Below are 27,510 nucleotides of genomic sequence, written 5' to 3'. Positions count from 1 at the left end.
TTATTAACCACCCCATGCACCTCTATCACGTCTCCGGTCTCTGGGCATCTCACGAGACATATCGTGTACAGGGTGATGCCACAACGGCATATCTTCACGATGATCGTAGATGGACCCTTCAGTTCACCCATGATCCACGATAACCCCAGATATGATCGTGAGATGAACTGGTCATGATGCTGTATGTGCTAGCATTATAAGCCTGGACATCCCAGCATTTGTTTCCCCCGGGAACTCCGAGGTACCTGATGTGAACCGGATGAGAGATGTGGCGAGCTATTAAGCCTCTTGAGCTCGCAAGTTTTCTCATAACGCTCCTGACTCAGCTAAGAAACACGCATACGCAGATCCAGCTATTCTGACCCTTAAATGTAGATATTAGAACAATACAACAGCGGCACAGGTAAGAGAACCCAAGTAAGGGGGAGGTTAACAAATTGAAAGCTCCGCAAAGCTGGGACCAACTAACTTACACCAAGAAATTGCGGTATACAGTACACTCACCGCGGTGGACGCCTCCGGTGTAACTCTGTGTTAGGTGAAGAGGAGATCATCGGCTGGTTTGGGGGTTGCTCACACGAGCTGAGTCGAACCTCATTAACGGACGCCTTTGCCCACCCCTGACCCGCCTTATTGCCATGCGCCCCGAGCTTCCAGTTGATCTCGAAGCACAACCATCAGCAGGCCACGCCTTGGATTTGCATGTCAAACACTGTCAGCCCTGAGATCGCTTCTCTAGCAGGCTTAGCCTCAAGCCTCACGCCCTGAGGGAACCGCAAAAGACCCACCTCGGAGCCGCAGTCGTTGACTAGGGACCTAGTTGTCGCAGATCACTGATCCGCAGCTAACTGTAGCGTACCCTGGTGCTAGATAGTCTTAGTCCTTCCCACAACGGACCTGTCTTGCTTGGGGCATGAAACTAACGGCGAGATTGTTGGCAGACAAGCTTCATTTCTCAACAACAACAAACTATCTCGAGCCGTGACTGAAATATAGTTACGGACGGGTATCTCTAGTGGATGGGAAGTTCTTTTTGGGGGTCCTCGATAGGGGCCGATGCCGTCAATCTCGAAACCCAAGCACGAATAGACGCCCAGCCTTATTCTCTATGATTTCTTGCATTGCAGGCATCATGAACAGTGCCGCCTCTTCGACACACGACAAATATATTATCAGGGGAATATTGTTGATACTTTTGTGGCTGTCATCGGAATGCCTGGATCCCATTTATTGGTCGTTACTAGGTTAGAGCTGGAAAATATTATCAGGGGAAATTTCTGAGTAGAAACTCAAGCATTTCTTACCTACCGAGACGTTACTCACACCTTGCCGTCACCACTTCTATCTGCAGCCCAACTGGTCACATGGATGATTTTTCTATACACCGGGCTCATTGATCCTATACAGCACACACCGTAACTGGACAAAGAGTTCAACTACCTACTCAACTACACATTCGTGCCACAACGTGTCTATGCCCATAGTTACCCTCAGTCCGCCGTTTTTGTAGTCTCGTCGATTCAGCCGCCATCTCTCTGGGGCACTAAGAGCTTGCTAAAGTGATAAATTCATCCCCGGGTCCCGTTTGCATTCGCGATGCAGTGGAAAAAATAAGGGGCTTGCATAGTAATTTGTGCAATTTGTCGAAGGAGTATAGTGCATATGCGATGATGTTGTCGCGATTTTGGGCGACATGGCGTGTCTTTAGAGGAGATAGAGGTGTGGCTAATATACGACTGTAGTGGCATCATTTTCTCCGCGTTTCTCCACGAGAACCGCCCGGGAGGTAGATCATGTTCAACGGGATCTGAACCTGGCGAACATCTGGGGAAACCGAAAGGATGTACATTTCTTTTTTAGGATAGACAATCTCGATGAGCCTTGTTCTTGACCCGCACAATAGAACAGAGAGACGCAGTTTTCCTCGGCAATCTCGGCGGCGCATGAATTGAAAGGCTTTCGTGTTGTGTTAAGGTTCCCCAGAACGTTCATGGCCCGTCTGCTTCTACGAGGCAGGGTAATGAAAGAGGGTTCTGATTTATCTGGCATCAATGGCTATTCAGGGGCTTATGGTCTCCTCAAAAGTATGGCACAACTAGTTTCTCTGCTAGCACTCCGTACGTAAGGCAGATCCCTTGAACAAAAGTGTTACAGATGCTTTCGCGAATCCTAGAGATAGTCGGCAAGGAAAGTAGCAGGAGGATGCCATTCTCAGTACTGCTCTAATTGATTCAGCCAACAATGGACTTTTGCAAACGGAATTTGCCCGAATCTCAGTTGATGCCATCTCGAGGTTTAGTTGGTCCGAAAGTTGAAAGAGGCTACATCGCATTCTACGTTGCGGAATGAGAATACTTGGGGAGCTGCATACATACTGGTTACCAGACACTTGCCCATGGCCTAATCCACATGACTCTTCTAAGAGATAGAAGGTGAACAGAAAGCTGAGAATTCTCTAAAGTGACGCGAATGCCAATGTGATGGTTTCGCAATAGCTTCGTCACGCAGAGTGCCATTCATGCTACAGACAGAGAAAAGCAAGGATGTACTCCGTACAGCAGGTGAAGCAATTGCCGGCTGCCCCACAATCCCAGCATGTCAATGCTCAACAATAGCCGACAAGCATCCAATCCAATGCAAGGTGTGCTTCGGTCAACTGAAATCCTCTTCTTCATTGGTCGCTGGTTGAAACGCTTGCCTGTCTTGGGAAACTTCCATCGATCCGAGATATGCTACCACGTGGTCGTCCGCAAAAAGATGGGTCCTCTATAACGCCGTCCCGATGACGCACAACGTTAGTCGTTTACTCATTTTGGATCGTGCAAGCAGATGTAGCGAAGAAGTGTAAAGAAAGCTCGGTGTGTGACCGAGCACCTCCTGCTAACTAGGTTTCGGGACATAGGTACAGGCTAGTAAGCCAGGAATGCGGAGAACGTTCCCTGACATTCAAGGACCTGGGGGAGTTTACGGGGAATCTGGGGAAGTGTTTGATCCAAGTGCTGCTTGGCCAGGACCGCATACATGAAACATGGGAATTCGAAAAAATAGCACCACTGCGTATAGGGCAAGCTGCGGCAAGTCATAGTCCTCTGAGCCACTCGGCTTGTCGACTTCTTTGCCACATCATCGGTCATGGATGGATGTGCTGAAATGAAAAAGAAATACTGAAGTACATACCTGTTCATCCAAAGCTATGACAGCGCTTTCAAGGACACTGGATTCGGTTTCTCTGAGCTTTTGAGCCAGCTGAAGGCGGCCGTCTCTGATCTGTCCGGCCCGGAGCAATGGCTCAAGTTCATCATGGGAAATCTCGGAAGAGAGCTGCATGAGATGGTCGGTTACGACCTCGTGCAAGACCGAAACAGCTCGAAGCCTAAAGATCTGACAGAGGGGGTGGTTCTTGATGAGATCCCCAAAATCCTTCGCTCGAGCCGTGGCATCTTCTTCCTGCCAGAAAAGCCTTAGCTCCCGGTCTCCGTTTGTTCCTTGGAGGACCCTGAACTCGAGACCATCCTCCTCATTCAGACACATCAAGTAGACAAAGGGACATTGCCAGCTTATTTCCCCATCTGATCGAGATAGCTTAAGAGTTGGTGACCCTCGAAAAATGTGGAGTTTCGCTTTTGCTAATGGATCATCGGCCAAAGACTCCAAAGGTAGAGTCAGTTCCTCTACAGTGGACTCGCGGTCAATAAACCCATAGCTGAAAATCATTTCTGCGGGTGACTTTTCTCCATAGGATATATTCACTTCGTCTCCAATGGATATTTCCATACCGGGCCGAGAGAGTAAGACAATGTTGTCTTCATCGTCTTCGTCATAGTAAGCAGTTTGGGAGTGCGAGTGATTAGCCATGTCAAGTACAGGAACCATCGCGTGCCCAGATCTCGGTAGTTCCAGACATCGAGATCTGTACCACGCGTCAACTAATACCCAATCGCCAATAGTCACCGCTTCTCTTTCCCAAAAGAACGAGTTCCAAAACGGGAGAGCTGATGATCTTTCAATGAGCTCATCAAACTCCTTATTCAGAGCTGATAGCTTAGCGTCCAGTGCAGCCTACAGTGTAGTTAGAATCCTTTTTGTTCCGTTGCGGGGAAATCCTTCTTCTAGCAAGAGCCTGCGGCTCCGCAACCCCCCGGGTCTAATTATGCTCGTGTGTTTGTGGGAACACATACCTCTAGCGAAGTGCCCTGGAGCAGAGCTCGCTCAAGTTCCGACCACATTGTTGGGACTGGGATATCACGAGGCAGAAACTTCAGGTACTCTGTCCATGGTGTTGGCACAAGATCTCTTGGGCTCGAAGTATCTCGACTGGAGAGAACTAAATGTGCCAAGAGATACATCATAATATCTGTCCGGGTCGACTTCGATGAGGAACAGTCAGCGGTTGTTAGTGCACGCTCCGAGACTAGAGCTATTTCTGTATTGGAGAACAGATGTCTTCTGGTCTAGCGACATACCTGATGTCCTGCAGAGTCAAGCAGTTGCCGAAAGTTTTGGTCGACCTTGGAATACTCTTCGATGGAAGCGGTTGAAAGGATCAAATCATGAGGAACCTGTAGTATCTTTTTTAGGTGGTTGTTGACATGGCCATGAGTCTCTACCCTAGCTCTTTCGCCCTTTTCGCCATCTGAATTGCAAACTTGGTCGTCTGTCTCTGGTTTATCCTCTGTTCCTTCAAGTCCCCATGTTTCTACACCTGCTGTCAAGTTGTTGGTGGCCACTAAGCCAATTCCCTTTCCATCCGTCTCTTGCAATCTGGCGTTGGTAAATTCCACATCATTCAAGCGTGCCCAGGTTGGGAAAATGTCGATGGGTAAGGTTGATTTTGAAACCATGGTCCGAAAGAGTGAGCCCTAGATAGGTCTATTAGGTGGGAAAAGCAAAGGCTCCCGGGCTTTTTGAACAAGAGAATGTCGGTTACTACCACATATGCTTACCACAACTTAAGCGTGAGACAAATGGAAAAGGTTCAGATAGACATACCCGGGCTATTACCACCGACCACAAAAGCTAGACCCACTTCAGCCTCTTTTGGCCAAGAACTAATTTTGCGCCGAGAAGCCTTCATACGATGAAACTGGAGTCACATATCCGTACTCCGTACACTCATTGCCTTCGTGTCATATCGCCGGCAGAGTCTTTCCGCCCTTTTGATAACATACCTAAATAAGGATCAATCAGTGCATCGGTGTTCTGCCGTTATTTTGTCAGAGACAAGTCGCACGTCAGTAGATATTGTCTTGGACTCCAACCACGAAAGCAAACCCTGGTCTTTTTGTATTAGGGCTGCATCTAGCGACTTTATTACACTCAGTCGAGCCTCTATTAAGTCCTTGGACTGAGCAAAACGCTTCTTCGTTATGCCTCGCGATCCCCTCATCGGTCTCGTGGGAAAGCCCTCGGCTGGTAAGAGCTCTACGCTCAACAGCTTAACTGATGCTTCGTCTAAAGTTGGTTGGTAGAAAGACCCTGGCCAAAGCTGTTGGAACTTGGCGCTGATCGGAAATGAAATAGGCAATTTCCCGTATGCTTCACCCTTGTCTTACACTACATGTCTCTGTTGCTCTGCATTTTGGAGCCTGTAGCCCTGAAAGCTCGTGGTTGTTGCGAGAGCTGACCTTTCTAGGTTCACCACAATTGATCCCCAGCGTGCAATCGGCTATCTTCAGATCGAGTGTGCTTGTGCCCGGTATAACGTATCAGATAGATGTAAACCCAATTATGGAGCTTGCGTCGAGGGCCGTCGTTCTGTACCTATTGAGCTTCTTGACGTCGCCGGTCTCGTCCCCGGTGCTCACGAGGGCCGAGGCCTTGGAAACAAGTTTCTCGATGACTTACGACATGCTGATGCTCTGATTCATGTTGTCGATGCTTCGGGTACTGTCGATGCTGAAGGAAAGGAGACAAGAGGCTATGATCCTTCCGTGGACATTGCTTGGCTACGAAGCGAGATCGTAGCTTGGGTTCTCGGCAATCTCATGCAACGATGGGGATCTATCCGACGAAGGCACCAGGCTATCAAGGCAACTGCTACAGAAACACTGCAAGCGCAGTTCTCCGGTTACGGTGCGACATCGACCATTGTGAACCGTGCTCTTGATCGCTGCGGCATCAAGGAACCCCTAGAGGATTGGTCTAATGAGACCGTAGAGCTGGTCGTCAATGCCTTCATTGATGAAAAGTTTCCTACGGTCATCGCACTCAACAAAATCGATCACCCAGACGCTGATAAAAACATCTCCAAAATCGCCAAGCAGCAGGACCCTAATACCATTGTGTTATGTTCAGCCATCTCGGAAATTTTCTTGCGAAAGATGGCTAAACAGGGCTACATCAAGTATATCGAAGGCAGTGAATTTATTGACACCAAGGAGGATCTTATTGAGCAAGGCGACCCGACGGGCGGTGGCCTCAAAGACCTCGACGAGAAAAATCGTAATCGAATCGAGAATCTCAAGGACATGGTACTTTACCGCTTTGGATCTACCGGTGTCGTTCAAGTCCTTTCTAAGGCCGCTGAGATCCTTGGTCTCGTGCCCGTTTTCCCCGTCCGGAATACTTCTACCTTCAGTTCTGGTGCTTCGGACTCCAAGTTTGTTTTCCGCGATTGTGTTCTTGTTAAGAACGGCAGCACGGTCGGTGACGTGGCTCGCAAAGTGATGGGAGATGCACCTATCGCCTTTGTCGAGGGGGCTGGAAATATCCGAGTATCTGAAGACGATTTTGTCGCTGTGGGCAAGAATGATGTATGCTGTAATCTTCCATTTCCCCAAACTGCATGCTAACGGAGCACATTCAGGTTCTATCATTCAAGGTCGGCAGAGCTTAAACTACAAACATCGTTGGTTGAGATATTCTAACTATCGTTGCTGTCTTCAGAATGCATATTTGTACGACAGGCGTTGGGATTGTTGTTCTTAGATCGGGGTATGAAACGTCCACACAGAAGTCTTTGGACTGATATCGAAGGGGGAAACGATATGCTCGATATAACGCATTCGGAAAGAGAATTGATTGATAGCATGTCACTTGATTTGTCTCATGTTATTTTGTGTGCAATGCTAGAGTCTTGAGGGGCCGACAGCCATGAATCGCAAGCCTGCGATGCGAGGTCTTCACCTCCATATGAACCCCGCGAGTGTATATCTTATGGCGAAGATAAAATTATATTCTAAATGAAATGCCTCAATGGGGGCAATTGGGACTAACCATCTATCTTCAGTGGCCATTCCCTTGGCCTGTCGCCCCATATAAGCTCTACTCCGTGCATCTCTGTCACTTTACGAAGTTTGTCTCCCCATTCCCCATGAACTGTTTTCTGGTAAATCCGTTGTATGTGGGTAACCTTGAGTATCGCTTCGATCATAATGCACAACTCGCGAGCCTCATAATGCGACGAGTTGATTTCAAGAATCTCGAGGTTAGGGAAGCTGGCTAGAAAGTTCGGCAAATACATCTCGTCGATGGTTTTGGGATATGAGCGGAATCGGAATTCTGAAAGCCCGATAGACCTGATAGCCGGCTCTCCGCGCAACCAGGCATGATCTTGAATGTGTTTGGTACTGCCAGATCCTTCGAGGACGCCTTGGGAATCGAGAGGAAAGGCAAGATCAAGAGTATGGAGCTTGTGCGAAGTGAGGGTATCACGAAGCACCTTTTGCAGTTTTAATGGCGGTACCATTGCTCGCCGGAGACGTAATGACCGGAGATCTGAATACTGGCAATTCTTCTCATACCCATCGGTGGCCAGCATCTCGGGCTCTCGATTCAGTATCTCGGACAACATGATCAAGCCAAGAGGCCCCTCATCATCAGGTCTCCATCGAAAATCAAAATCAATGTATTGCAGTGTGTGGCCTCCACGCAGCGAAGTTACTTGCTGGATTGTTTGTGCAGTGTTCAGGTCAGAATCGTTGGGTCCATGTACTGTAACTGCTTTGAGTTCTGGCCAAAATTCATCCAGTTTAGCATCTGCAGGAAGATCCCCAGAAAGTTGAACGTCTTTCAGATATAGTTGCTGCATGCGTGGCGTCTTTGAGGCCAGATGCCACTACACCCAGTCAGTTAGGCGCTCAGTTTTCCAGGGAATAAAATCACTCACCATACGCAGTCTGAAAGGGCTCGGTCTTCGAGGCTCTTCAAGCCGCATGTACTGAAGGTTAGGTAAGTGTGGAAAGATGGCCTGGTTTGATGAGTCGATTTGGGGTAAGCCGTCAATGTGTAGAGTTTGCAAGCTCTCATGGGCATGTTGTAAGAGCGATACCATGATATGGGGCTTCGTGATGATTATGTCTTGCAGAATGATATGGTTCAGCTTTTTAAGTATACCCTTTGCTTCCGGTATACTTAGGTCTTCTTCAGTAGAGCCCCTCAATTCGAGATGCTCAAGGTTCTTTGACCCTTGTAATAGGGCAACTAACTTGTGCTGAGTGAGTCTGAAGCGAGATATGTCCTCGACAATGATCTGACGGACGTCGTTTCCGGAGAAGGAAATCAATTTCTTAAGTGACTTCACGCCAGGTGGCCGGTCATGAGCAAGTTTCTCTCTGAAGAACAAGGTACGCCACAGCCGCTCATTGCCATGACTAGTAAGGTACTGCCTCCATTCCTTGGAGACACCGGTACATCGGACGAGAGACCCGAAATCGAGGTAGTGGAAGATACGCTGAACAATCTCCTGCGGGTTTCTTAAGGGGTCTTTGCGATAGAACCGTATGTGCAGTGGTTGTCTTGCGGCTCGGAGTTTCTAGCATCAGATCAGTAAATAAATCCATTCACTTTCGCATAAACAAGCAGCTCCGCACCTGAAACTTAGGCGATTCAGCAAGACGGTGTTTATTTCCCACTTCGATGCCGGCAGTGTATACTTTCCATGCGAATTCATGTTTCTTTTGGAGGCGCGATATTTTGCCCAGTCGTAAATACCCCTGAACAAGTAAGTATCTTGCTGAAATGTGTTTGGTGGGGAGGTTCAAACATCTGGAAGCCGTGGTGCAAGTTCTAGTATCCATTCAGCGTCCTTTTGAGCCCTCTCAAGCTCCTTCATCTCTTCAAATGTTGCGGCACGGTAGTCAAGGGCTTGTATGTGTAGCTTATTATCGCATTTGCTAAACGTCTTGCGCACCCTGCAGGCACAGGTATGCATGGCCTCGTAGAAGATAGAGCCGCCCTCAGAAGCAACCTTTTCGAAGTTTTTGCAGCTACATCGTGGCCGTTTTTCTTGTCGAGCACAAACGCAGAGTTGCATTGCCTTGGTGTGAATAGTCAGTAACTAGGCAGGCAAGCTGTGCACAATAGGCCTCGTACTTTGGTGAATTGCTTAAGGGCGGGTTTGTATTGCTTGGCGCCATACAGTTGGCGGCCTTCGGCAATAGCTGACTCTTGAGTTCCGGAGGCCATTACTAGTCGCGCTCAATAGTGTTCTGGTATGTGTAGCTGATAGATGGTGATGATTCAGCGGATTGCCTCATTTCAACTATAATAGTATGGCCTGGTTTCCTTATTAGCGTTGGAACAAGAGTTTAGGCAACACATTGATATGTGAATCGATTGCTTCCTAAGTGGCGAGATCGGGTCGAAAGACCGCCCAAAGAACCGTCTGGACATTTTATCTGCGATTTCGCGAACAGAAGCTTTGAGGTGTCTCACCTGTGCACTTGTCCAGGATCACCAAGTGACCGGCGCTTGTGTACCCCCAAAACGACAACTGAGGTAGCAGAGGTCAAGCGTGCTCAGCATAAACATCCCTGACACTGTAACTTCAGCTTATGTCGATACCACGGTCGAACATAAGTTAAACCTGTTACTCTAGCGTCGCTTCCTTGGCTGCGTGGAGGGGTAGGTGAATGTATACCTAAGGATGTTGAAGTTTCCTAGACGCGTTTCCCTTAAGTTTCACTTTAACTTCGAGCTACCCTACACCACAAATCTTTTTGCTTTGTGTCTGGCCTTTCAACAAGTTCAGCTGCTGAACTACTCTACCTTATAAAGAACAATAATGAACCAAATTGCACCGTACAGAATCAATATAAGTCGAGAGCAAATTCTTGGTTGGAATAAGAACAATAGTAATCTCGTTGCCACCTAACGTACCTAATTACTCTGACTCGTGTTCGAGGCCACTGGACCTGTACTGTTTTCAACACAGGGACACAACCAGCCCTTGGCAGTAGCAATATAAAAGTCTAGATTAAGTGCAACGGTCAATACCGGCCGCAGGAGAATTGTAATTTCTTGCCTTTCTCAGGAGCCGACAGCTAATTTTGTTCTCCTGTTATCCTTCCACACTCCATAAATTCCCCGGATCAGGTGAAAACGGGCACATAGTTATACAACAGCAGTGCATGCGAATAGAAGAACTCGAAGGCCCGTTTGTGAGAGGAGATGATAATGTTGATGAAATAAAGGTCGAGTATATGCCTGCTTTTCAGGGGTATGCAACATTGCTTATCCAAGTTATCATCCAGAGTCGACCACAAAGAGCTGCAAACCCGATGATCAACTAGACGTATAGAGTGCATAAAATGTAAAGGTACACCAATGGTAGATTGCCCCAACAGTCTGCAGCTCAAGCAGCATTGCAACACAATATTGACAACTCACGGTCAAAACTGTATCCATACCCAACTTGCCACCAGACGAGCGTATACGAAGCCGTGATGCATGGTGGCTATCAATGGGGATCCCATTATATTGACACGGTAATCTCTAATCAAAAGAGCCGAATGGTGGCAGGAATGAATCCTCTGACACCGTTGCTAATCCAACACTCTTCGCCATGGATCAAAGATTTGGAATCGATAACTTGCTCTGAAGCAAGTCCTCTGCTCTTGAATCAGCATTGAGACTCTTGTTGTTCATTGACTGACAGGGAGGGGAGGGGGGTCCATACCGTTCCAATGCCCAACGTCTCGAGGTTCCATCTTGGCCGCCATTCCCTTCCTCCCAGCTGAACTGGGCTGCAACAGGTGGTGTAACCCAACGGCCGGCCCTCCAGAAATAGGGCGTAGTAAATGTCCCTTCCATCACAGAACCGTCGTCTTGGCTTACGATCAAGACCTCTACGGGATCTGCATAACTAATGCCAGCGCGCTGTCGGGCTGCGTCGTACATGGCCCTCTTTGTAGTTTTAAAATGAGTATACTCGGACCTCGTCGTTGAAGCCTGATCCAAGAGAACCGTATAGGCAGAAACCTTCCGTGGTTCGCTTTCCAGCGAAGGACGAAATGGGTTTGGAAGCCGAGCTGGTAAGAGGTTATGTATGGGAACCTCGGGTGTGCTGGAGTGCTCGATTCTGATGTCGCCTTGATGAGACACGACTATTTTAAGTTTCAAAGGTGTTGGATGAGATGGCCCTACAGCGTTTGCAATGAGTTGAGCCAGATATGACAGTCCATCGTCACCGGATATTTGGTCTGCTGCGGACTGCCAACCCCAATGTGTCGCTGCCTTCAGGAGCCGATCGCGATGAAAGTCAAGCATGTACAGAGGGGAGTTGTTCTCAGAGTTCCAGCCCTCGCCAGCGCATCCTCGACTTTTCAGCTGTGCAAGTCTAGCGTCGTACCTCATAGAGGTGAAAATGGAGAAGTCGTCGGACATTTTTCTCAGTGCATGTTTTTGGTGTTAGTCGGATATGACACTTAAGTTTTGAAAGCGAGTTGTGCTGGGTTGCATGGCCAAAGTTGTAACACTAGACCTAGAGGTAAGGAAGTAGGGCAGAATTAGTAATATGGAATCCGTATTGAACAGAAACAGAAACAACACAGCAGAGCAAGCGAGGTTTCTGATGACTATCAACATCTCCCCATCTCCATGGATGAGATGTCGAATTGATTGCCTTTAGATGCAGTAGCCGCTCTCTCCAGGGCTGAGCCGGGGAAGTAGGCACAAGGCTTTGTTAATGTACCAGAGCCAATCATGATATGGATGTTGCATATCCCAAATTTTGGTAAGTGACTGTTTCGACGAGACCTGTATTCAAGAGCCAGGCATTATCCATTCATCCATGCCTACCTAAGCATGCGTTTGTATATTATTCCCCTGCATTTCTATGGTGAAAGGGCTTTCAAGATCGATCTCATGTAGGAAAGTGCCGAATGATGGAAGAATCCCCGCAACATGTCACCTCATAATTCGCAGAAATCGGCAGACCGCCAACCATCAAAATCACGACAGGGGTCGTGCGAAGAACAGAACCATTGAGACAGTCTGTTAACCGCCAGGTTATAAACATATCCGACTTCTATATCATGAATCTCAGGTTATTATAACTAAAAAAGTACTAAGGTGATAGTTTGTAGTTCACATCAAAGGATAATGTAAGAAGTACCCAGCTGAGTCTATAGGTTAGTAGGTAGGTACCTACCTACCTACCGAGACCAGCCCGTCGTCCAAGTGCCTCAGGCATGAGGGTAAGGTAGAAGGACGTCACCAAACACATAGCGTCACTACCTCTCACTCAGGTCTGGGCATCCATATCCAAATTCACTAAAGTTGGTGCTGATCGGAAAAACTTTCAGTGGATCCGGCCCGCGAACCTCCACTGTTCGCGCCAAATTTCAAACAGAGCCGTCAGCTTTTTCTGCGCGTGCCCAGCCCAGCCCGCCGAAGCTACCAACTGTGATCTGGTTCTGGTTCTGTGATACTGCTTCCGGTCCGCGCCCATACATCATCGGCTTCCCGACTCCCTTCAATCCCGCATTGACGGCTTCACTTCTATTCTCGCCCCCCGCTTCGCCGATCCTCTTCAATAACACATAGACTTCGCAATGTCGGGTCCAATTCCGTCAATGGCTCCAGGCCAGCCAACCTACGTACCTGTCGACTCTTCCTCCGGCCTCTGGGAGCGGTTAACACATTGGGCCTCTGAGAACAAGACCGTCGTCTACACCATTGCAGGTGTTGGTATTGCTGTGACAGGTGCCGGCGTTATTTACTACCTCAATGACAACGTATGTGCCATTGCCACTGTCTCCATTTTGATGATGTCGGATATTTTTGCGGGCACCTTGCGGCTCTGTATCGGATAGATATCGCTGCACTAATAATGAACAAGCCTTGACTAACTTTCAATTCAAAACTGCAGAGCGGCAAAGACACAACACCAAAGTTGAGCAAGAAGGAGAGGAGAAAGCGAAAGGAAGCCGATCGCAAAGCTGATAAAGAAGCGCCCTCAAGTGGCCCCTCTCAACCCAAGCCTGCTTCTGCCGAGAGCGAGCCCGAGCTGCCCGAGGTCGATGAAGAAACTGTCTCTAGCCTCACCCAAGAACAGCGTGAAGAGTATGCCGCCAAGCTGAAACAGGCTGGCAACAAGGCCTATGGCGATAAGTCATATAACAAGGCCATCGACCTCTACTCTAAAGCCATTCTCTGCAAGGCCGACCCTGTCTTCTACTCCAACCGGGCAGCCTGCCACAGCGCTATGAGCGAATGGGACCAGGTTATCGAGGACACCACTGCCGCTATTAACATGGATCCTGAGTACGTAAAGGCCATCAACCGCCGTGCTACTGCCTACGAGCACCAGAAGAAGTACTCCGAGGCCCTCCTCGATTTCACGGCCTCATGTATCATCGACAACTTCAAGAGCGAGTCTACGGCTCAGGCTGTCGAGAGACTTCTCAAGACTTTCGCCGAGCAAAAGGCCAAGGAGATGATGGCTTCCCGACCACCTAAGCTGCCCAGCCCCATCTTTGTCGGCAACTACCTTCAAAGCTTCCGCCCTAAGCCTCGCCCCGAAGGCCTTGAGGACTCGGAAGAATTGGACCCTGATACTGGTAAGGGACAAGTGCAGATTGGACTCCAAGCTCTGGAGAAGAAGACTGGCGATGGCTATGAAGAGGCTCGCCAGGCCTTCGAGAAGGCTCTAGAGCTCGGCGATCTGGGTGAGCACGAAGCGCTTGCTTATAACATGAGGGGTACATTCCGGACCTTGCTAGGCAACCATGCCGAAGCAACACAGGATTTCGACAAGAGCATCGAGCTCGACCCCTCTATGACACAGAGCTATATCAAGCGTGCCAGCATCAGCCTGGAGCTGGGTGAGCCTGAGAAGGCAGAGGCTGAGTTTGCCAAGGCTCTCGAGCAGGATAAGAACGATCCCGATGTCTACTACCACCGTGCTCAGGCCCATTTCATCAAAGGAGACCTTGCCGATGCCCAGAAAGATTACCAGAAATCGATCGACCTTGACAAGGATTTCATCTTCTCCCATATTCAACTCGGTGTCACCCAGTACAAGATGGGCTCAATTGCTTCGTCCATGGCTACTTTCCGACGCTGCATTAAGAACTTCCCTAAGGTTCCTGATGTCTACAACTACTATGGAGAATTGCTCCTCGACCAGGGTAACTTCTCTGAAGCTGTCGAGAAGTTCGACACGGCTATGGAGATGGAAAAGCAGACTAAGCCCATGTCAATGAACGTCTTGCCCTTGATTAACAAAGCTCTGGCCCTGTTCCAGTGGAAGCAAGACTTTAAGGAAGCTGAGGCTCTTTGCCAGAAGGCCCTTATTAGTAAGTATTCTCCTACACAATGCAGCCAAATATTATCCTAACAATAACCTAGTCGACCCGGAGTGCGATATCGCAGTCGCAACCATGGCTCAGCTCCTCCTTCAACAGAACAACGTCCCTGCTGCTCTCAAGTATTTCGAGCGCGCGGCCGAGCTCGCTCGAACTGAGGGCGAGATTGTCAACGCCTTGTCATATGCCGAGGCAACCAGAACACAAGTTCAAGTCACAGAGAAGTACCCAAAGTTGGCAGCCAAGTTGGCAGGTGGCGCTGGACCCGGTGGCCTTCGTATGGGTCCCCAATAAATGTTGTACGAGAAATAAACACCAATCAATGAATGGCCGAGGCGTGTAAAGTGTACGAATTAGGAGCAGACGAGAAAAAGGATGGCGTTGATTTAGGATGGGACGCGGGACATAAGCACACTCTGTCCACCGAGGGAGCTTACCCAGCTGCTTCCTCACCAGCAAGTGAGGTCCAATGCTCTGCAGTTGGGAACTATAATGTACACAACTGAACCCAACTGTACCTGTATATAATAAGTGCTTCTCTTATGTTTTTCTTAAGCATATCGGGAATTTTTGAGGATGGACGCAGGGCAGGTACTCAGCAGGCTTGGACATCGTTGCACCGGTGCTTTGGAGGAAGAAAATGAGTCGTATTTTTTTCGTCACGCTCTGTCCAATGACTTGTTTGTGAATCTGGTTCTCAAAATCACTATGTAGACCGATATGATTGAACAGCCTACAAAGGCAATGTCATTAATACCATGGAATCTCTACTCCAATAGCCTCAAGCACTCCATGACGTTTTCTGGATCGTGTTTCAATATACATATATACAAAAATGGCGATACTCCTCCCATCTGTCTACCTCTCCTCTTGTAATTGGAGACGGTTCAGTAATCGTACAGAGAAGCAAAAAAGATGGAAGGCCAGCAGACAAAAACAAAGCAAAAATACCATATGAGGATAAAAGCTCACATAAACCCGGGTTTCTCATTAATAGTCAGGGTAAATCCACCCTCTCCTCCCTGACCCCAACAATAAGGCCTCCAACGCCTCAGCGCTAAAGGGAAGAAGAATGATTAAATACGGGAGGCGGTATACGGGTTGAAGACGTGTCGAATCCTCTGGTCTTGTGGGTAAAAACGAAAAAACGGGAACTCAAATGCGTCGTCGAGATATCTATGAAGGGATAAATGAGAAACAAAAACAAGCAGAGCATCAGCATCATAACAGCGGCAATAAAGGGTGAGATGATCAGCCAGTCGTTTACTTGTTGTTGTTGGCCACAGAAACACCGACGCCGACGCCTACAGCAATAGCGATGATGATGAGCAGGACGACGAGGGCACACCACCACTTGAGCTTGCGACGGTTGGCAGCGTGCTTCTTGGCCACCTCGACTTGCTCGTTGCCCTTCTCCATGTGATCGACGGTGTTGATCGCATTAGTTTCAGCGGCCTGGATGACCGGCTCTTGCTGCTCGACAATGGTGGCGAGCTCCTGGTAGAGGATGGCAAGCTCGGAAAGAGTCTGCTCAATGCGCTGAAGTTCACTGTGACGAGCGCGAACATTCCCGAGTACGGAGCTTGCATGACCGGTACGATTTGTTCGTAGCTGAGTTTTTCATTAGCATTAGCCATGCTGTCTGTGAAAGTAGCTGGTCGTCGCGTGGGGGGGGGGGGGGGGGGGTTACTTACAGCAGTCTGGAACACACCCTCGTTGCCCCAGTCGGCGTTGGCGGCTTCCTGAACCTCTTGCTCGGAAGCATCGGGGTTGACGATTCGGTATTGACGAGCAATCTGGTCGCGGTAGCGCTGCTGGTAATCCCGCTCGATGCTCTGGTATTTGTCGAGCTCTGACTTAAAGAAGGTCTTGAGAGACTGCAGCTGGGTGTTCTTTGTGGTACGGGAGTTGTCATTGGTCTTTGCGAGATCGCGCTCGAGTCCCTTGATGCCGTCCTTGATAGCAGTGTTTCGGATCTGGGTCTGAGAAACATACTGCTCGAGGTCATGGTTGGCGGACCCGTCGGTACTGCTGAGGGTGCGTTGGTGGAGCTGACCGATGTAGTCGACGTCGTTGGTCAGACCCTTGATTTCATCGCGGAGTTTCTGCACGCGGTTCAAGAATTCTTGCTGAGAAAGACTTGAGCTAGTAGCTGTAGGCTGCTGCGAATAATCCTGCATTTCATATTGGTCATTACCATGGGCTGGCGCGTCTTGCGCATAAGGATTGGCCTGCATCGAAGAATTCGGGTCAGTGTGATTGTGGTCAGTTTATGAGGAACAGGGGATAACAAGGTTGCGCGTACCTGGCCATAGCCATAGGAGTTATCCTGAGCCGAGCCCTGCTGGTAAGGGTTCTGATTGTATTGATCGTAGGACATGGTGATCCAATATAGTCGAACGGAAGCAATGGCGGGGGATGGATGGTGATGATGAGAAGAGCAAAAAGCACTAATAAAAGGCTGGTGCTGGTGGTGAGAAATGATGAGATGAAGCTACTCGACCGAGCCTTAGTTTGTCTTGGCCTTAAGATCAACGTGGATTGGACAATCTGGGCCGGGGTCGAGCGCCAGGACGTGGTGGCGCCTGTGGTTTTTTTGCGGTTTTGGTGGATTTTGAGCACGGGTCCTTCAAGTGGACGGATACGAACGTGACGTAGGTGCCCCGGTAGGTTTTTGGGTCTGGAAAAGCTTGATCTTTTTTTGGTTCAGCAGGTTCGAGAGAAATGAGTAAACAAAAAACAGCCTCGCTTATTGAGATCGCCAACTTGATCAATGCTGATGTGGCAACTAGACGTTAATATCTGGCAGAATGAATGATTCAAGCTCAAGTTTCAATTGCTGACCGAGAGGGAATTCATTCGGCTTATGTATGAAGGTCCTAAAACTGAACCCCCGGCAGTATCGGATCTACCTAGAATCGTTAGATGCCTGCGTACGCAAGTGGCGGGTGTTCATTCGAACCAAGCACGGAAAAGAGACAATGAGTAAGTTTCCAGAAATACACAAACCCAGTCAAGGGTCTCTTGGTAGCTTGGGTTTCTCGTCTTGTTGGTGACCCTCTCTCCGCCATCCACCGATTACTACTCGTCAGCCATTGAGGCTATGGTCATATACAAACCGCGAATGCGAATCCCCCCAACTGCCCACTGAGGCTGAGCATTGATCTCCCTTGTCCGCCGGACCTAAAAATCGGTGGACAGGACTATGATAAACCGGGCCACTCAACACATTGATGAATCATTACCATACCTTTTACAACTCAGGAGGGAAAATCAGTGTTATGGAGAGTTAATAGTGTTTTGTTCTGAATTTTCCCCCATTCCCATATGGTCAAATGGTGGCTAAGCCGTCGAAGGTAGGTTCCATCCGCAGCGCCAAGGCACTGGTTTGGTTCTAGATAGTTTTGATGATAGATAGCCAACATGAGTCCAATGGAAACTGCTGCGGGACAATAAACAGAACTGTTTCGCTTCAATGGTAACTCGCCTCCGCAAGACCCAGCTCGACCCCAGCTGCCTGGAGTCTTTTTCATCACCTTTCTCACCTCAGTGCTGACGCTGGTCGCCATAAACCAATAAACATCTGCCACTGTTAGTAGCCGAAGTCAATTCTTCCAATACTACAGTCGCCATCTTCTCAGGGCCACCGCCTCATAATTTTGCATCGAAAAACTCCAAAACGCCAATATCGTGTCACGGTTTTTATGCAACCATGCGTCGTCCCTGCTCACGATATGTTCCAGCTCGATAAGTTATCCAGATCATATGATGAACGGTAGTGCAGAGGCTGTCTAGGCCTTTGCGATTCGAAGCGGTTTCATTTCGATCAGGCAGGAGGTGACCATGGTAGGGCATCTCCGATAGGATCGAATGCTTACGGGAAGTGTGTGACATTCTCATAAGTAATTCTTCTTCTTGGCGGTTCGTGTGTACTGCGTGAGGTGCCATTCGACATCGCCATCCTTGTTGTCAAGCGTGCCGCTTCGGATCTCGAATACCCTCATTGTCATCCGTGGCCCGACTTCAGCTAGCTCAACGCTGTCGTATCCTGTCCGTACGAAAACATGATGTCTGACTTCAATACTGTCCTCGATGTTCTTGAATGTGACGACTCGGTTGCCGACCTTGTTTTTGCTCGTGATGGCTTCTCTAGGAGGAAAGACATGTTTCAGTACTTTCACTACACGCTCACCTAAGCGACTTGTAAAGCCATCGAAGATGAGGTGAGGATACGATTCGCTCACTGTTCCTCGAACGCTTCCAGGAATATCGTGGCGTAAAACGACATTGTGAAGAGACAATGAGACAGTTGGACCGTGCGGAAAATGCGACAATGTCAAAGCAGTTGGAGTGCCTCGATGTTCGTGAAGAAGGACGACGTCGGAGAGGCCAGCTGACTGAGCGGAGCGTACTAGATCGGGCAGGATGAGGTTTCCGCGATTGAGGCGCACAGCAGTGGGAAGTAGAAGTCTGATCTCCTTGGCGAAGGCTGATAGTCTAGCCGAGGGATCTCGTGAAGTCGTCACAAGAACGCGAGGATCGACAATGCCTGAAAGCTGAGCGTACTCATCGTCTAGGTCGAGCTGCTCGTTGGTGGTGAGATCAGGTCGTGATTCGTCATACTGGTAGTCTTTGCGAAGTGACTTGTCGTTGGCAATTGAAGGATCCAAAGGCTTGCCAGAAGCCAAAGAAGATCTCAATTTGGCTCGTTTCTCGCTGATCTCAGCGTCCCGCAGAAGAAGAGCACGTCGATAGAGGTAATCGCGCCTTTGGCGCGCTTGTTTGCGCTATGCCAACAAAGTTAATATTCATAGAAAGAAAAAAGATACTCCTACTAGAACCTACAATCATTGTTTTGGCGTCTGTTCGCTTTCGCAAAGTGATGCTTAAGCTTTTGCAACATGTATAAAATTTCTAGGTTAGATACTAGGTATACGCTACCACAAGAAGTCAGTAGCAAGAAAAAGTTCCTTATCGAGGCGGACATCTATTGATAACGAAAACCGCCTATCACGTGGGCGCAAAATGTCCCACCAACTGCACTTCGCAAAGAGGGTCCAGCTGTTCACCTGGATGTAATTGTTCAACAGAAGGCATAATTTCTTGCCGCCAACTTTGTGACGTGCGTTCTGTGACAATCCTTACTACTTGCCAAACACGCCTGACTCCGAGAATATACCTCGCCGCCTGGCCATTCTTTGTACCGGCGCATTCGTTCCCGCGATGATGTGAGCCTTACCAGCGACTTGCAACTTCCAAACACTTTTACTATCCGATCCGAGCCACCCTGGGCCTCCCATACGGATACTTCTCGGAAGAATAACAGCTCTGGGTAAGTCGCGCTCGCTGTCTTGGCTGTCGAGGAACGTATTGAATCTTTTCATCGCCCACTGCGTCACCGCCACCCGTACTTTGCCCTGACGCGGGGCATTCAGCTGCTGATAAGTTGTGCAGAAAAACTCTACGAGCCACCAACAACTTAAACAAAACACTAACATGGAGGGCGCCTTCACCCATGTTGGGAATCATTTGATATCCGACTCCGCTGCTGCCATCAAAGCTGGAGCCGATGACCTTTCCACGATCGACCCTGACGAGAGCTTACTCTATGGCAAATATGGAGATCGTAACGGCCGCCGCCGAGCCGATGATGATGATAACCAGACCGAGGCTTTTGAAGAAGACGACAATGATAGTCTTAACAGTGTCCCGATCGACGGACTGACGGGACTCAAACTTAAGGGCCAGGATGAAGAGAAAGAACTTCCAGCCCATGCCTGCGCGTAGGTTTATCTGTTGCCTTCATGTTTGGATCTGGCTGACATGGTTTTAGTTATTGCGGTATTCACTCCCCAGGATGTGTTGTCAAATGTCTCACCTGCAACAAATGGTTTTGTAGTGCGAGAGGCAACGGCACCTCGACCCACATCGTGAATCATCTTGTTCGAGCTCGCCATAAAGAAGTTCAACTCCACCCTGAGTCTACGCTGGGTGATACTGTACTCGAATGCTATAACTGCGGAACCAAAAATGCCTTTCTCCTAGGTTTCATTCCAGCAAAGTCCGATACTGTTGTCGTCCTCCTCTGCCGACAGCCTTGCGCGGCCAATACCTCCAACAAGGACATGAACTGGGATACATCGCGATGGCAACCCCTCATCGAAGAACGAGCTTTTCTGCCTTGGCTTGTCGCGACCCCATCCGACTCCGAACAGCTCCGAGCCCGCCATCTTACACCCAATATGATTGCCAAATTAGAGGAGATGTGGAAGATTGAGCCTAAGGCGACAGTCGTTGATCTTGAGAAGGCAGCTAGTATTGATGACGACCCTCAACCTGTCTTGCTAAACTATGACGATCCTTATCATTACCAAAACATTTTCGGACCTTTGGTCAAAATGGAATCCGACTATGACAAGAAACTAAAGGAAGCGCAATCAGAGGATGGGCTCCTCGTACGCTGGGACTACGGTTTGAACAATAAGCATCTAGTCAGCTTCAATCTCCACAAAATCGAATCCGGAGATGTCAAGCTTGCTGTTGGTGATGAAATGCGCCTGCGTTACAAGGGCGAGCTGCGATCTCCTTGGGAAGGGGTTGGTTATGTCATCAAGATCCCGAATAACCAATCTGATGAGGTCACACTGGAGCTGCGCAAGACTGGAAACGAAAAGCTTGTGCCCACTGACTTATCCCACAACTTTTCAGCAGACTACGTTTGGAAAGCGACTTCCTACGACCGCATGCAGTTGGCTATGAAAACATTTGCTGTTGATGATATGAGTGTATCTGGCTACATTTTCCACACCTTGCTTGGTCATGAGGTCCAGCTACAGGTCATGAAGACAAACCTGCCTAAGAAGTGGTCTGCCCCTGGTCTCCCTGATCTCAATCCAAGTCAAGTTGGCGCCATCAAGGCAGTTCTTCAGAAGCCCCTGAGCTTGATTCAAGGTCCTCCTGGAACTGGCAAGACTGTCACATCGGCTACCATCATCTATCACTTAGCCAAGATGAGCGGGAACCAGGTCCTCGTATGTGCGCCCTCCAACGTCGCCGTCGACCAACTCTGCGAGCGTGTTCACCGTACAGGACTCAAGGTTGTTCGTCTCACAGCCAAATCTCGCGAGGATGTGGAATCGTCTGTCAGCTTCTTAGCTCTTCATGAGCAGGTGCGAATGTCAGAGCACAACAGCGAGCTTGTCAAACTTTCCCAGTTGAAGAACGAACTTGGCGAGCTGTCCAGTCAGGATGAGAAGAAGTACAAACAGCTTACCAAGATAGCTGAACGAGATATTCTCAACAACGCTGACGTCGTCTGCTGCACATGCGTGGGAGCTGGCGACCCTCGTCTTTCGAAGATGAAGTTCCGAAATGTTCTGATTGATGAATCGACTCAGTCGGCGGAGCCTGAGTGCATGATCCCTCTTGTTCTTGGATGTAAGCAGGTCGTCCTTGTTGGTGATCACAAGCAGCTTGGCCCTGTTATTATGAACAAGAAGGCGGCCAAGGCTGGCCTTAACCAGTCGCTTTTCGAGCGCTTGGTCAACCTGAAATTGTCGCCTATCCGGCTCAACATCCAATACCGAATGCACCCCTGTCTATCTGAGTTCCCGTCCAACATGTTCTACGACGGTAGTTTGCAGAACGGTGTCACTCATGAGAATCGCCTTCGAAAGGACGTCGACTTCCCTTGGCCCGTCGGAGAGATGCCCATGATGTTCTGGTCTAACCTGGGCCACGAGGAGATTTCTGCCTCCGGAACTTCATATCTCAACCGCACGGAAGCATCCAATGTTGAGAAGGCGGTCACACGATTCTTTAAGGCCGGCGTTAAGCCCGCTGACATTGGTGTTATTACTCCATATGAAGGCCAGCGAAGCTACATTGTGACTACGATGCAGAACTCAGGAACCTACAAGAAGGAATACTATAAGGAAGTCGAGGTCGCGTCAGTTGATGCATTCCAAGGCCGTGAGAAGGACTTTATTGTTCTATCTTGTGTTCGATCCAACGACAATCAGGGCATTGGGTTTTTATCTGACCCTCGTCGCTTGAACGTGGCCTTGACTCGAGCCAAGTATGGCCTCGTCATCCTGGGCAATCCCAAAGTTTTGTCTAAACATGAGCTTTGGCACAATCTTCTTGTCCACTTCAAGGATCGTAAATGTTTTGTCGAAGGCCCGTTGACCAATCTGCAGGCATGCTTGCTCCAGTTCAGCCGACCCAAGGTCAGCTATCGTCAAAAGAATCAGCAACCGCAGTTCGGAGCCGGCAGCTATTCCAATGGAGGACGCTTCAACCCCGCTCCATCTGGTCGAGACTTTGATGCAGGCTCCATGGCGTCCTACATCCCCGACGATGTGTCCTCTGTTCATGGCTCTGCATTTGGAGGTGCCTCTCTTAGCAGCGCCTTCCCTCCCATGTTCTCAAGCTTCACTCCTGATCAATGGCCTGGACTTCCTGGGGTCACTGCTCCGAGCCGAGGCGGGAAGAGCCGTGGACGTGCTACGGAAAGCATTGCAGGTGAGAGTGTGGCCAACTCCGAATATACGGATGCATCTTCTAGTGTCATCGGGGGTAAAGGGGTTGGCCAGGGCGGTGTTAGTCTTGGAGCGGGGCTTCACGACGCTGTCACGGGCATGCGGCCTGTCTCCTATAGCCAAAGTGATCGGCTTAAACAGTATGTTGAGAGCAGTGGACGCATGGTTCCTGGAAATGGTTATGGGCGACGCTTTGACGATGACGAGAAAAGTGTCAGCACGGCATTCCATAGTCAGATCGGAGGAGGCTACGACTGAAGGACAACATGAGCACTACGGGTAGATGATTCCAATTTTGCATCCCGAGGGCTCTGCTGCACGACTTGTCACCACCGCCGGATCATTGAGCGAGGAGGGAGGTTCACATTATTGTCTTCTCGTGAAGTCTTCCCAACAAGGCTGACATCTTCAAGAGTTGCCCATATCTGTGGAGACCGTGCCGTGCCCGTTTCATGGGTGACACCCGGCTGGATAGGCCAGGGCAAAGACATGAGAGCTGCATTGCCAGAGGCTCAACCTACGGCGGCCTCTACAGGGTCGTAGTAGGCCCGGCAGGTGCAGATTGTCTTGATCTCGAGAATGCAGTGCAATAGTGGAAGGGTCAAGGGGGATGGTGATTAGAAGTGTTATTGAGAAGTGGCCAGCAACGAAAGACTGCCTTCAGATATCGTTATACAAGATGAGATGTTGGAAGAAACGCCATGTGTACCCTACTGGCAAAACCCTCCCTACATCGAAGAACTCCTGAGTCACTCACTTGTTTGGTGTTTTGGCACCCTACGTTGAAATTCTGAGTTGGCCTTCGTCAGTCTTTACCAGATAACTAGATAGCAAACTTGAGCCGTTCTTTTGACCTTGAGCATCTCATGCAGGAATAAGTGTCTCCAATATGCAGATGAGTTCTTGTGAGGCAAGGAATGGGTTCATGGAATGTGAAAAAGGCATCCCATGGGCTTTCTGAACAAGGTGGCATATTCCAGGTTGACACTCCACTGTGTCTTTAATCAGAACACCTACTGTACGCCAAATACCTAAGGGATGCCAATATACTATGTGGACGTTCAAGTTGCTTCTTCTGAACCATTGCTCTTCTAAAGAATCAGGTGTGTGAGACAGTTCAGCCGTCCAATACCTAGTACTCAGTACAGGGGGAACAGATTGGGTCAGGGCCCAGGGGCTAGATGGCTTGTGATTAACGTGCCTGCTTGTTAAGTGTGAGCGGCTGTGGTGGGGGACAAACTATTGGGGCCTGGACCATTACACCAAATCCCGATATCTACCTGGGTACAAAGGTACTTATGAGATCACACTCCTGGCCCCCCCCGTCAGTCCCGTCCCGTCGGGGCAGGCAGGCTTTGTCGTGAATTGTTGTCAACGGACGCGACGCGGTGGGGCGTCTATGGACTTTGAATTCAATTGAGAATTGCTACATAAGGTACGGTAGCAATTGTGATCACGATAAGCCTATGGGGAATCTTTCAGGGGCTTGTTGTATGTACGCGGCTCATTACCTTAGCTATAAACAACCAACGCAAGCCTCCCCCCTTATAGGCGCATATGCAACCCCCCCTCCCTTGGAGTTGGCGGACTTGGCTTCCACTAACAGGACCAATGTCACTCCCTTACTCTCCTGTCTCTCTATTGAGCCTCCACGTTTGCGCCGCACATTTATTTAGTGAGATACAGGACATTCCCTACCTACTCAAGGTCGGTCGGAACTGTGCTTGACTACTACTTAGTAGGTAGGTAGGTAGATACCTACTAAGGTAACATACTTCTCATGCAAATTACCTTGAATCTTCCCTTTTCCCTCCTTCACGTTCGCTACGCGGTGCTTCAATCGCTCGCTTTCTCCTTCATACTTAGTTCGCCCTTCACGTCGCTCCTTTGATCCAATTATTCTTCATCTACCTGCCTTTGACCGACCCGCTGAGATAACTACATCGTTTCGACATCTGACCGTTCCACCCCGTAATGCACATATCATAACCATGTTAGCCACATTTCAAGGACGACCAGGTCGTCGCTACATTAGCCTCTTTCTCTTCATCGCCATCACATGGTTCCTGATCCATAACTTCCGCCCCTACGAGCGCTATCGTACCGTGAGAATTGGCACATATAACTATCTTCCGAGTAGCTACGATTGGAGCAAGCAGCAAGTCTTCCACCCAGTTGAGGATATCAAGAGCCCACCGAACGGCACGTTCAAACTACTGCCACGAATTCAGAAAGAGCGCACCGAAGACTACAAAGAACACAGCGAAACCACGGCTAGGAAAGCGGCCATCAAGCAAGCATTTACCAAAAGCTGGGAAGCTTACAAGAAGCATGCGTGGGGCTGGGATGAGCTCGCACCCGTGTCCCTCCGCGGAAAGACGACATTTTCTGGTTGGGCTGCTCAAATCGTCGATGCCCTCGACACTTTGTGGATTCTTGATATGAAGGATGAATTCAGGGAAGCCGTCAAGGTTGTCGCCATGATCGATTGGTCGCGGACTGGAGACGAATATCTCAATCTGTTTGAGGTGGCTATCCGCCATCTCGGTGGCCTCCTCTCCGCCTACGAGCTTTCTGACGAAGCTGTTCTGCTCGGCAAGGCCATTGAGCTAGGCGAAATGCTGTACGCCGCGTTCGATACCCCCAATCGATTGCCATCCCACTGGCTCTATTTCAAGGCTGCCAAGAGTGGCTCCCAGCAGGCGGACGCATCCATGTCTGGCGCTGCGGGAGGCTCAATGTGCCTCGAGTTTACCCGACTGTCCCAGATCACTGGCAACCCCAAGTACTACGATGCTACTGAGCGCATTAAGCAGTTCTTCTACCGTAACCAGGACAAGACCAAAATTCCTGGCTTGTGGCCCCATGTTATGAACTACCGCGATGAGAAAGTTGATGAAGCTCGTTTTACCCTCGGCGCCGGCGCAGATTCGCTCTACGAGTATTTGCCCAAGATGCATGCTTTGTTGGGTGGCCTGGATTCTGAGTATGTCGAAATGACCACCAAGGCACTTGATACTGCTGTCAAGCATATTCTGTACAAGCCTCGTAACCCCGAGGACCTGGATATCTTAATGTCTGGCAATGTTTTGGCAGGCGAAGAGGGTAGCAAGCCTGAGCTGACCGCTGAGATGCAGCATTTGACATGCTTTGTCGGTGGCACATATGCTCTGGCAGGTAAACTCCTTTCTCGGAGCGACTTCGTTGATCTTGGCTCTCGTCTCACTGCTGGCTGTGTCTGGGCATACGATGCGTTCCCCACCAATATTATGCCCGAAATCGCTCAGCTTGAAGCTTGTGAGTCCATCACCAGCAAGTGCCGCTGGAGTGACAAGCCTGTCGAGAAGAAGGATAAGCTCCCAGAGGGTTTCATTCGAGTTAGAAACTCAGAATACCGCCTGCGCCCTGAGGCCATCGAGAGCGTGTTTTACATGTGGCGCATCACAGGCGATGATGTCTGGCGTACTGCTGCTTGGCGTATGTGGGAGGGCATCGTCAAGCAGACCGAGACCCAAGAGGCTTTTGCTACAATTAGTGACGTTAACAGGAAAGGTAGCGACAAGCGTGATAACATGGAGGTAGGTCGCGCTCGCTCTCAAATCATTGGCAAAAACTAACTTTCGCTAGACATTCTGGATGTCAGAAACAATCAAGTACTTCTATCTCACATTTGATGATCCCAACGTCATCAACTTGGATGAGTGGGTGCTCAACACTGAGGCTCATCCCTTGAGGCGCCCCAAGGGTGAGGAAGTTGAGGTTCCCAAGAAAAAGACAACGTGGTGGAAATTTGGCCATTAATCTATAGGCTTTCTTGACTTGGTACAGCTATGGGCTATTGGTGTTTTAATAGGCTACCTTGGTGTAACAAGTGCATGGTTTGTTTTTGTTAGTATACGAAATACCTGTCGCAACGATCTCTTCTCCCGACATTACTTCCCACCTACTACGTTTCTCAATCAAGCCTACATCAAGTCCATCTCGAGTCGCGTTATGATACTGGAAGAGCAGTGTACGTAGGGGTTTCCCACTGGATCCAAGTTGAATATGTACTACTGGAATGATTTATATAATAGAAGTCAATGACGATTCAGAAACACTCTATCCTGTAGCAAATTGGTGTCATTGTGAACCATGAACACACTCAAAGCCACCTGAGGTATGATCAATCATCCCGCTACGCGCATGACCCCGCCCGACGCATACTGTCTACCTCCAGCGATTACGTCATCGAAAATAAGAACCTACCTAGCTACGCCACTCACTTACACGAATCTTCCGCAACATTTCCAACGGCTCCTCTAATTTCTCCTTCATCCTCTCTACCTAGTTGCTCTCTTTCCTCGGCCGTAATGCGGCATGCCGTTGCGTCCCTCTTCCCTGTGTAGCCTGCGCCCCGCGCCAATTCTTTCAACATGTAGCAACAAATTGCTCCGGTGTCG

General features: G+C 49.2%; 9 protein-coding genes; 4 read left to right on the top strand and 5 right to left on the bottom strand.

The window, feature by feature from the left end:
• Positions 1–3,123: 3,123 nt before the first annotated feature.
• Positions 3,124–4,841, bottom strand: FFUJ_07540 (uncharacterized protein; the record flags this gene model as incomplete). XM_023577804.1 has 3 exons in its annotated part: positions 3,124–4,059; positions 4,179–4,367; positions 4,464–4,841. 3 exons carry the CDS (start codon positions 4,839–4,841, stop codon positions 3,124–3,126), a joined length of 1,503 nt encoding a protein of 500 aa, XP_023431323.1.
• Positions 4,842–5,366: 525 nt separating this feature from the next.
• On the top strand, positions 5,367–6,835 carry FFUJ_07539 (probable GTP-binding protein; the record flags this gene model as incomplete). XM_023577803.1 has 4 exons in its annotated part: positions 5,367–5,460; positions 5,521–5,530; positions 5,633–6,752; positions 6,806–6,835. The coding sequence occupies 4 exons, from the start codon at positions 5,367–5,369 to the stop codon at positions 6,833–6,835; spliced, it is 1,254 nt and encodes a 417-aa protein (XP_023431447.1).
• A 375-nt stretch (positions 6,836–7,210) lies between these two features.
• Positions 7,211–9,405, bottom strand: FFUJ_07538 (uncharacterized protein; the record flags this gene model as incomplete). XM_023577802.1 has 5 exons in its annotated part: positions 7,211–8,056; positions 8,108–8,752; positions 8,811–8,933; positions 8,984–9,256; positions 9,313–9,405. The coding sequence occupies 5 exons, from the start codon at positions 9,403–9,405 to the stop codon at positions 7,211–7,213; spliced, it is 1,980 nt and encodes a 659-aa protein (XP_023430808.1).
• A 1,312-nt stretch (positions 9,406–10,717) lies between these two features.
• On the bottom strand, positions 10,718–11,604 carry FFUJ_07537 (uncharacterized protein; the record flags this gene model as incomplete). XM_023577801.1 has 2 exons in its annotated part: positions 10,718–10,829; positions 10,898–11,604. 2 exons carry the CDS (start codon positions 11,602–11,604, stop codon positions 10,718–10,720), a joined length of 819 nt encoding a protein of 272 aa, XP_023430807.1.
• Positions 11,605–12,773: 1,169 nt separating this feature from the next.
• Positions 12,774–14,822, top strand: FFUJ_07536 (probable mitochondrial precursor protein import receptor tom70; the record flags this gene model as incomplete). XM_023577800.1 has 3 exons in its annotated part: positions 12,774–12,956; positions 13,091–14,519; positions 14,572–14,822. 3 exons carry the CDS (start codon positions 12,774–12,776, stop codon positions 14,820–14,822), a joined length of 1,863 nt encoding a protein of 620 aa, XP_023430806.1.
• A 969-nt stretch (positions 14,823–15,791) lies between these two features.
• On the bottom strand, positions 15,792–16,908 carry FFUJ_07535 (related to putative snare protein syn; the record flags this gene model as incomplete). XM_023577799.1 has 3 exons in its annotated part: positions 15,792–16,139; positions 16,223–16,759; positions 16,834–16,908. 3 exons carry the CDS (start codon positions 16,906–16,908, stop codon positions 15,792–15,794), a joined length of 960 nt encoding a protein of 319 aa, XP_023430805.1.
• Positions 16,909–18,424: 1,516 nt separating this feature from the next.
• Positions 18,425–19,379, bottom strand: FFUJ_07534 (probable IMP4 protein; the record flags this gene model as incomplete). XM_023577798.1 has 2 exons in its annotated part: positions 18,425–19,315; positions 19,374–19,379. The coding sequence occupies 2 exons, from the start codon at positions 19,377–19,379 to the stop codon at positions 18,425–18,427; spliced, it is 897 nt and encodes a 298-aa protein (XP_023431446.1).
• A 645-nt stretch (positions 19,380–20,024) lies between these two features.
• On the top strand, positions 20,025–23,326 carry FFUJ_07533 (probable HUPF1 protein; the record flags this gene model as incomplete). XM_023577797.1 has 2 exons in its annotated part: positions 20,025–20,311; positions 20,362–23,326. The coding sequence occupies 2 exons, from the start codon at positions 20,025–20,027 to the stop codon at positions 23,324–23,326; spliced, it is 3,252 nt and encodes a 1,083-aa protein (XP_023430804.1).
• A 1,733-nt stretch (positions 23,327–25,059) lies between these two features.
• Positions 25,060–26,869, top strand: FFUJ_07532 (related to alpha-mannosidase IC (MNSIC); the record flags this gene model as incomplete). XM_023577796.1 has 2 exons in its annotated part: positions 25,060–26,646; positions 26,696–26,869. The coding sequence occupies 2 exons, from the start codon at positions 25,060–25,062 to the stop codon at positions 26,867–26,869; spliced, it is 1,761 nt and encodes a 586-aa protein (XP_023430803.1).
• Positions 26,870–27,510: the final 641 nt, after the last annotated feature.

The sequence above is a fragment of the Fusarium fujikuroi genome, chromosome FFUJ_chr05 (assembly GCF_900079805.1).
Source record: "Fusarium fujikuroi IMI 58289 draft genome, chromosome FFUJ_chr05".
NCBI lineage: Eukaryota > Fungi > Ascomycota > Sordariomycetes > Hypocreales > Nectriaceae > Fusarium > Fusarium fujikuroi.
This window is presented reverse-complemented; position numbering and strand designations above follow the sequence as displayed.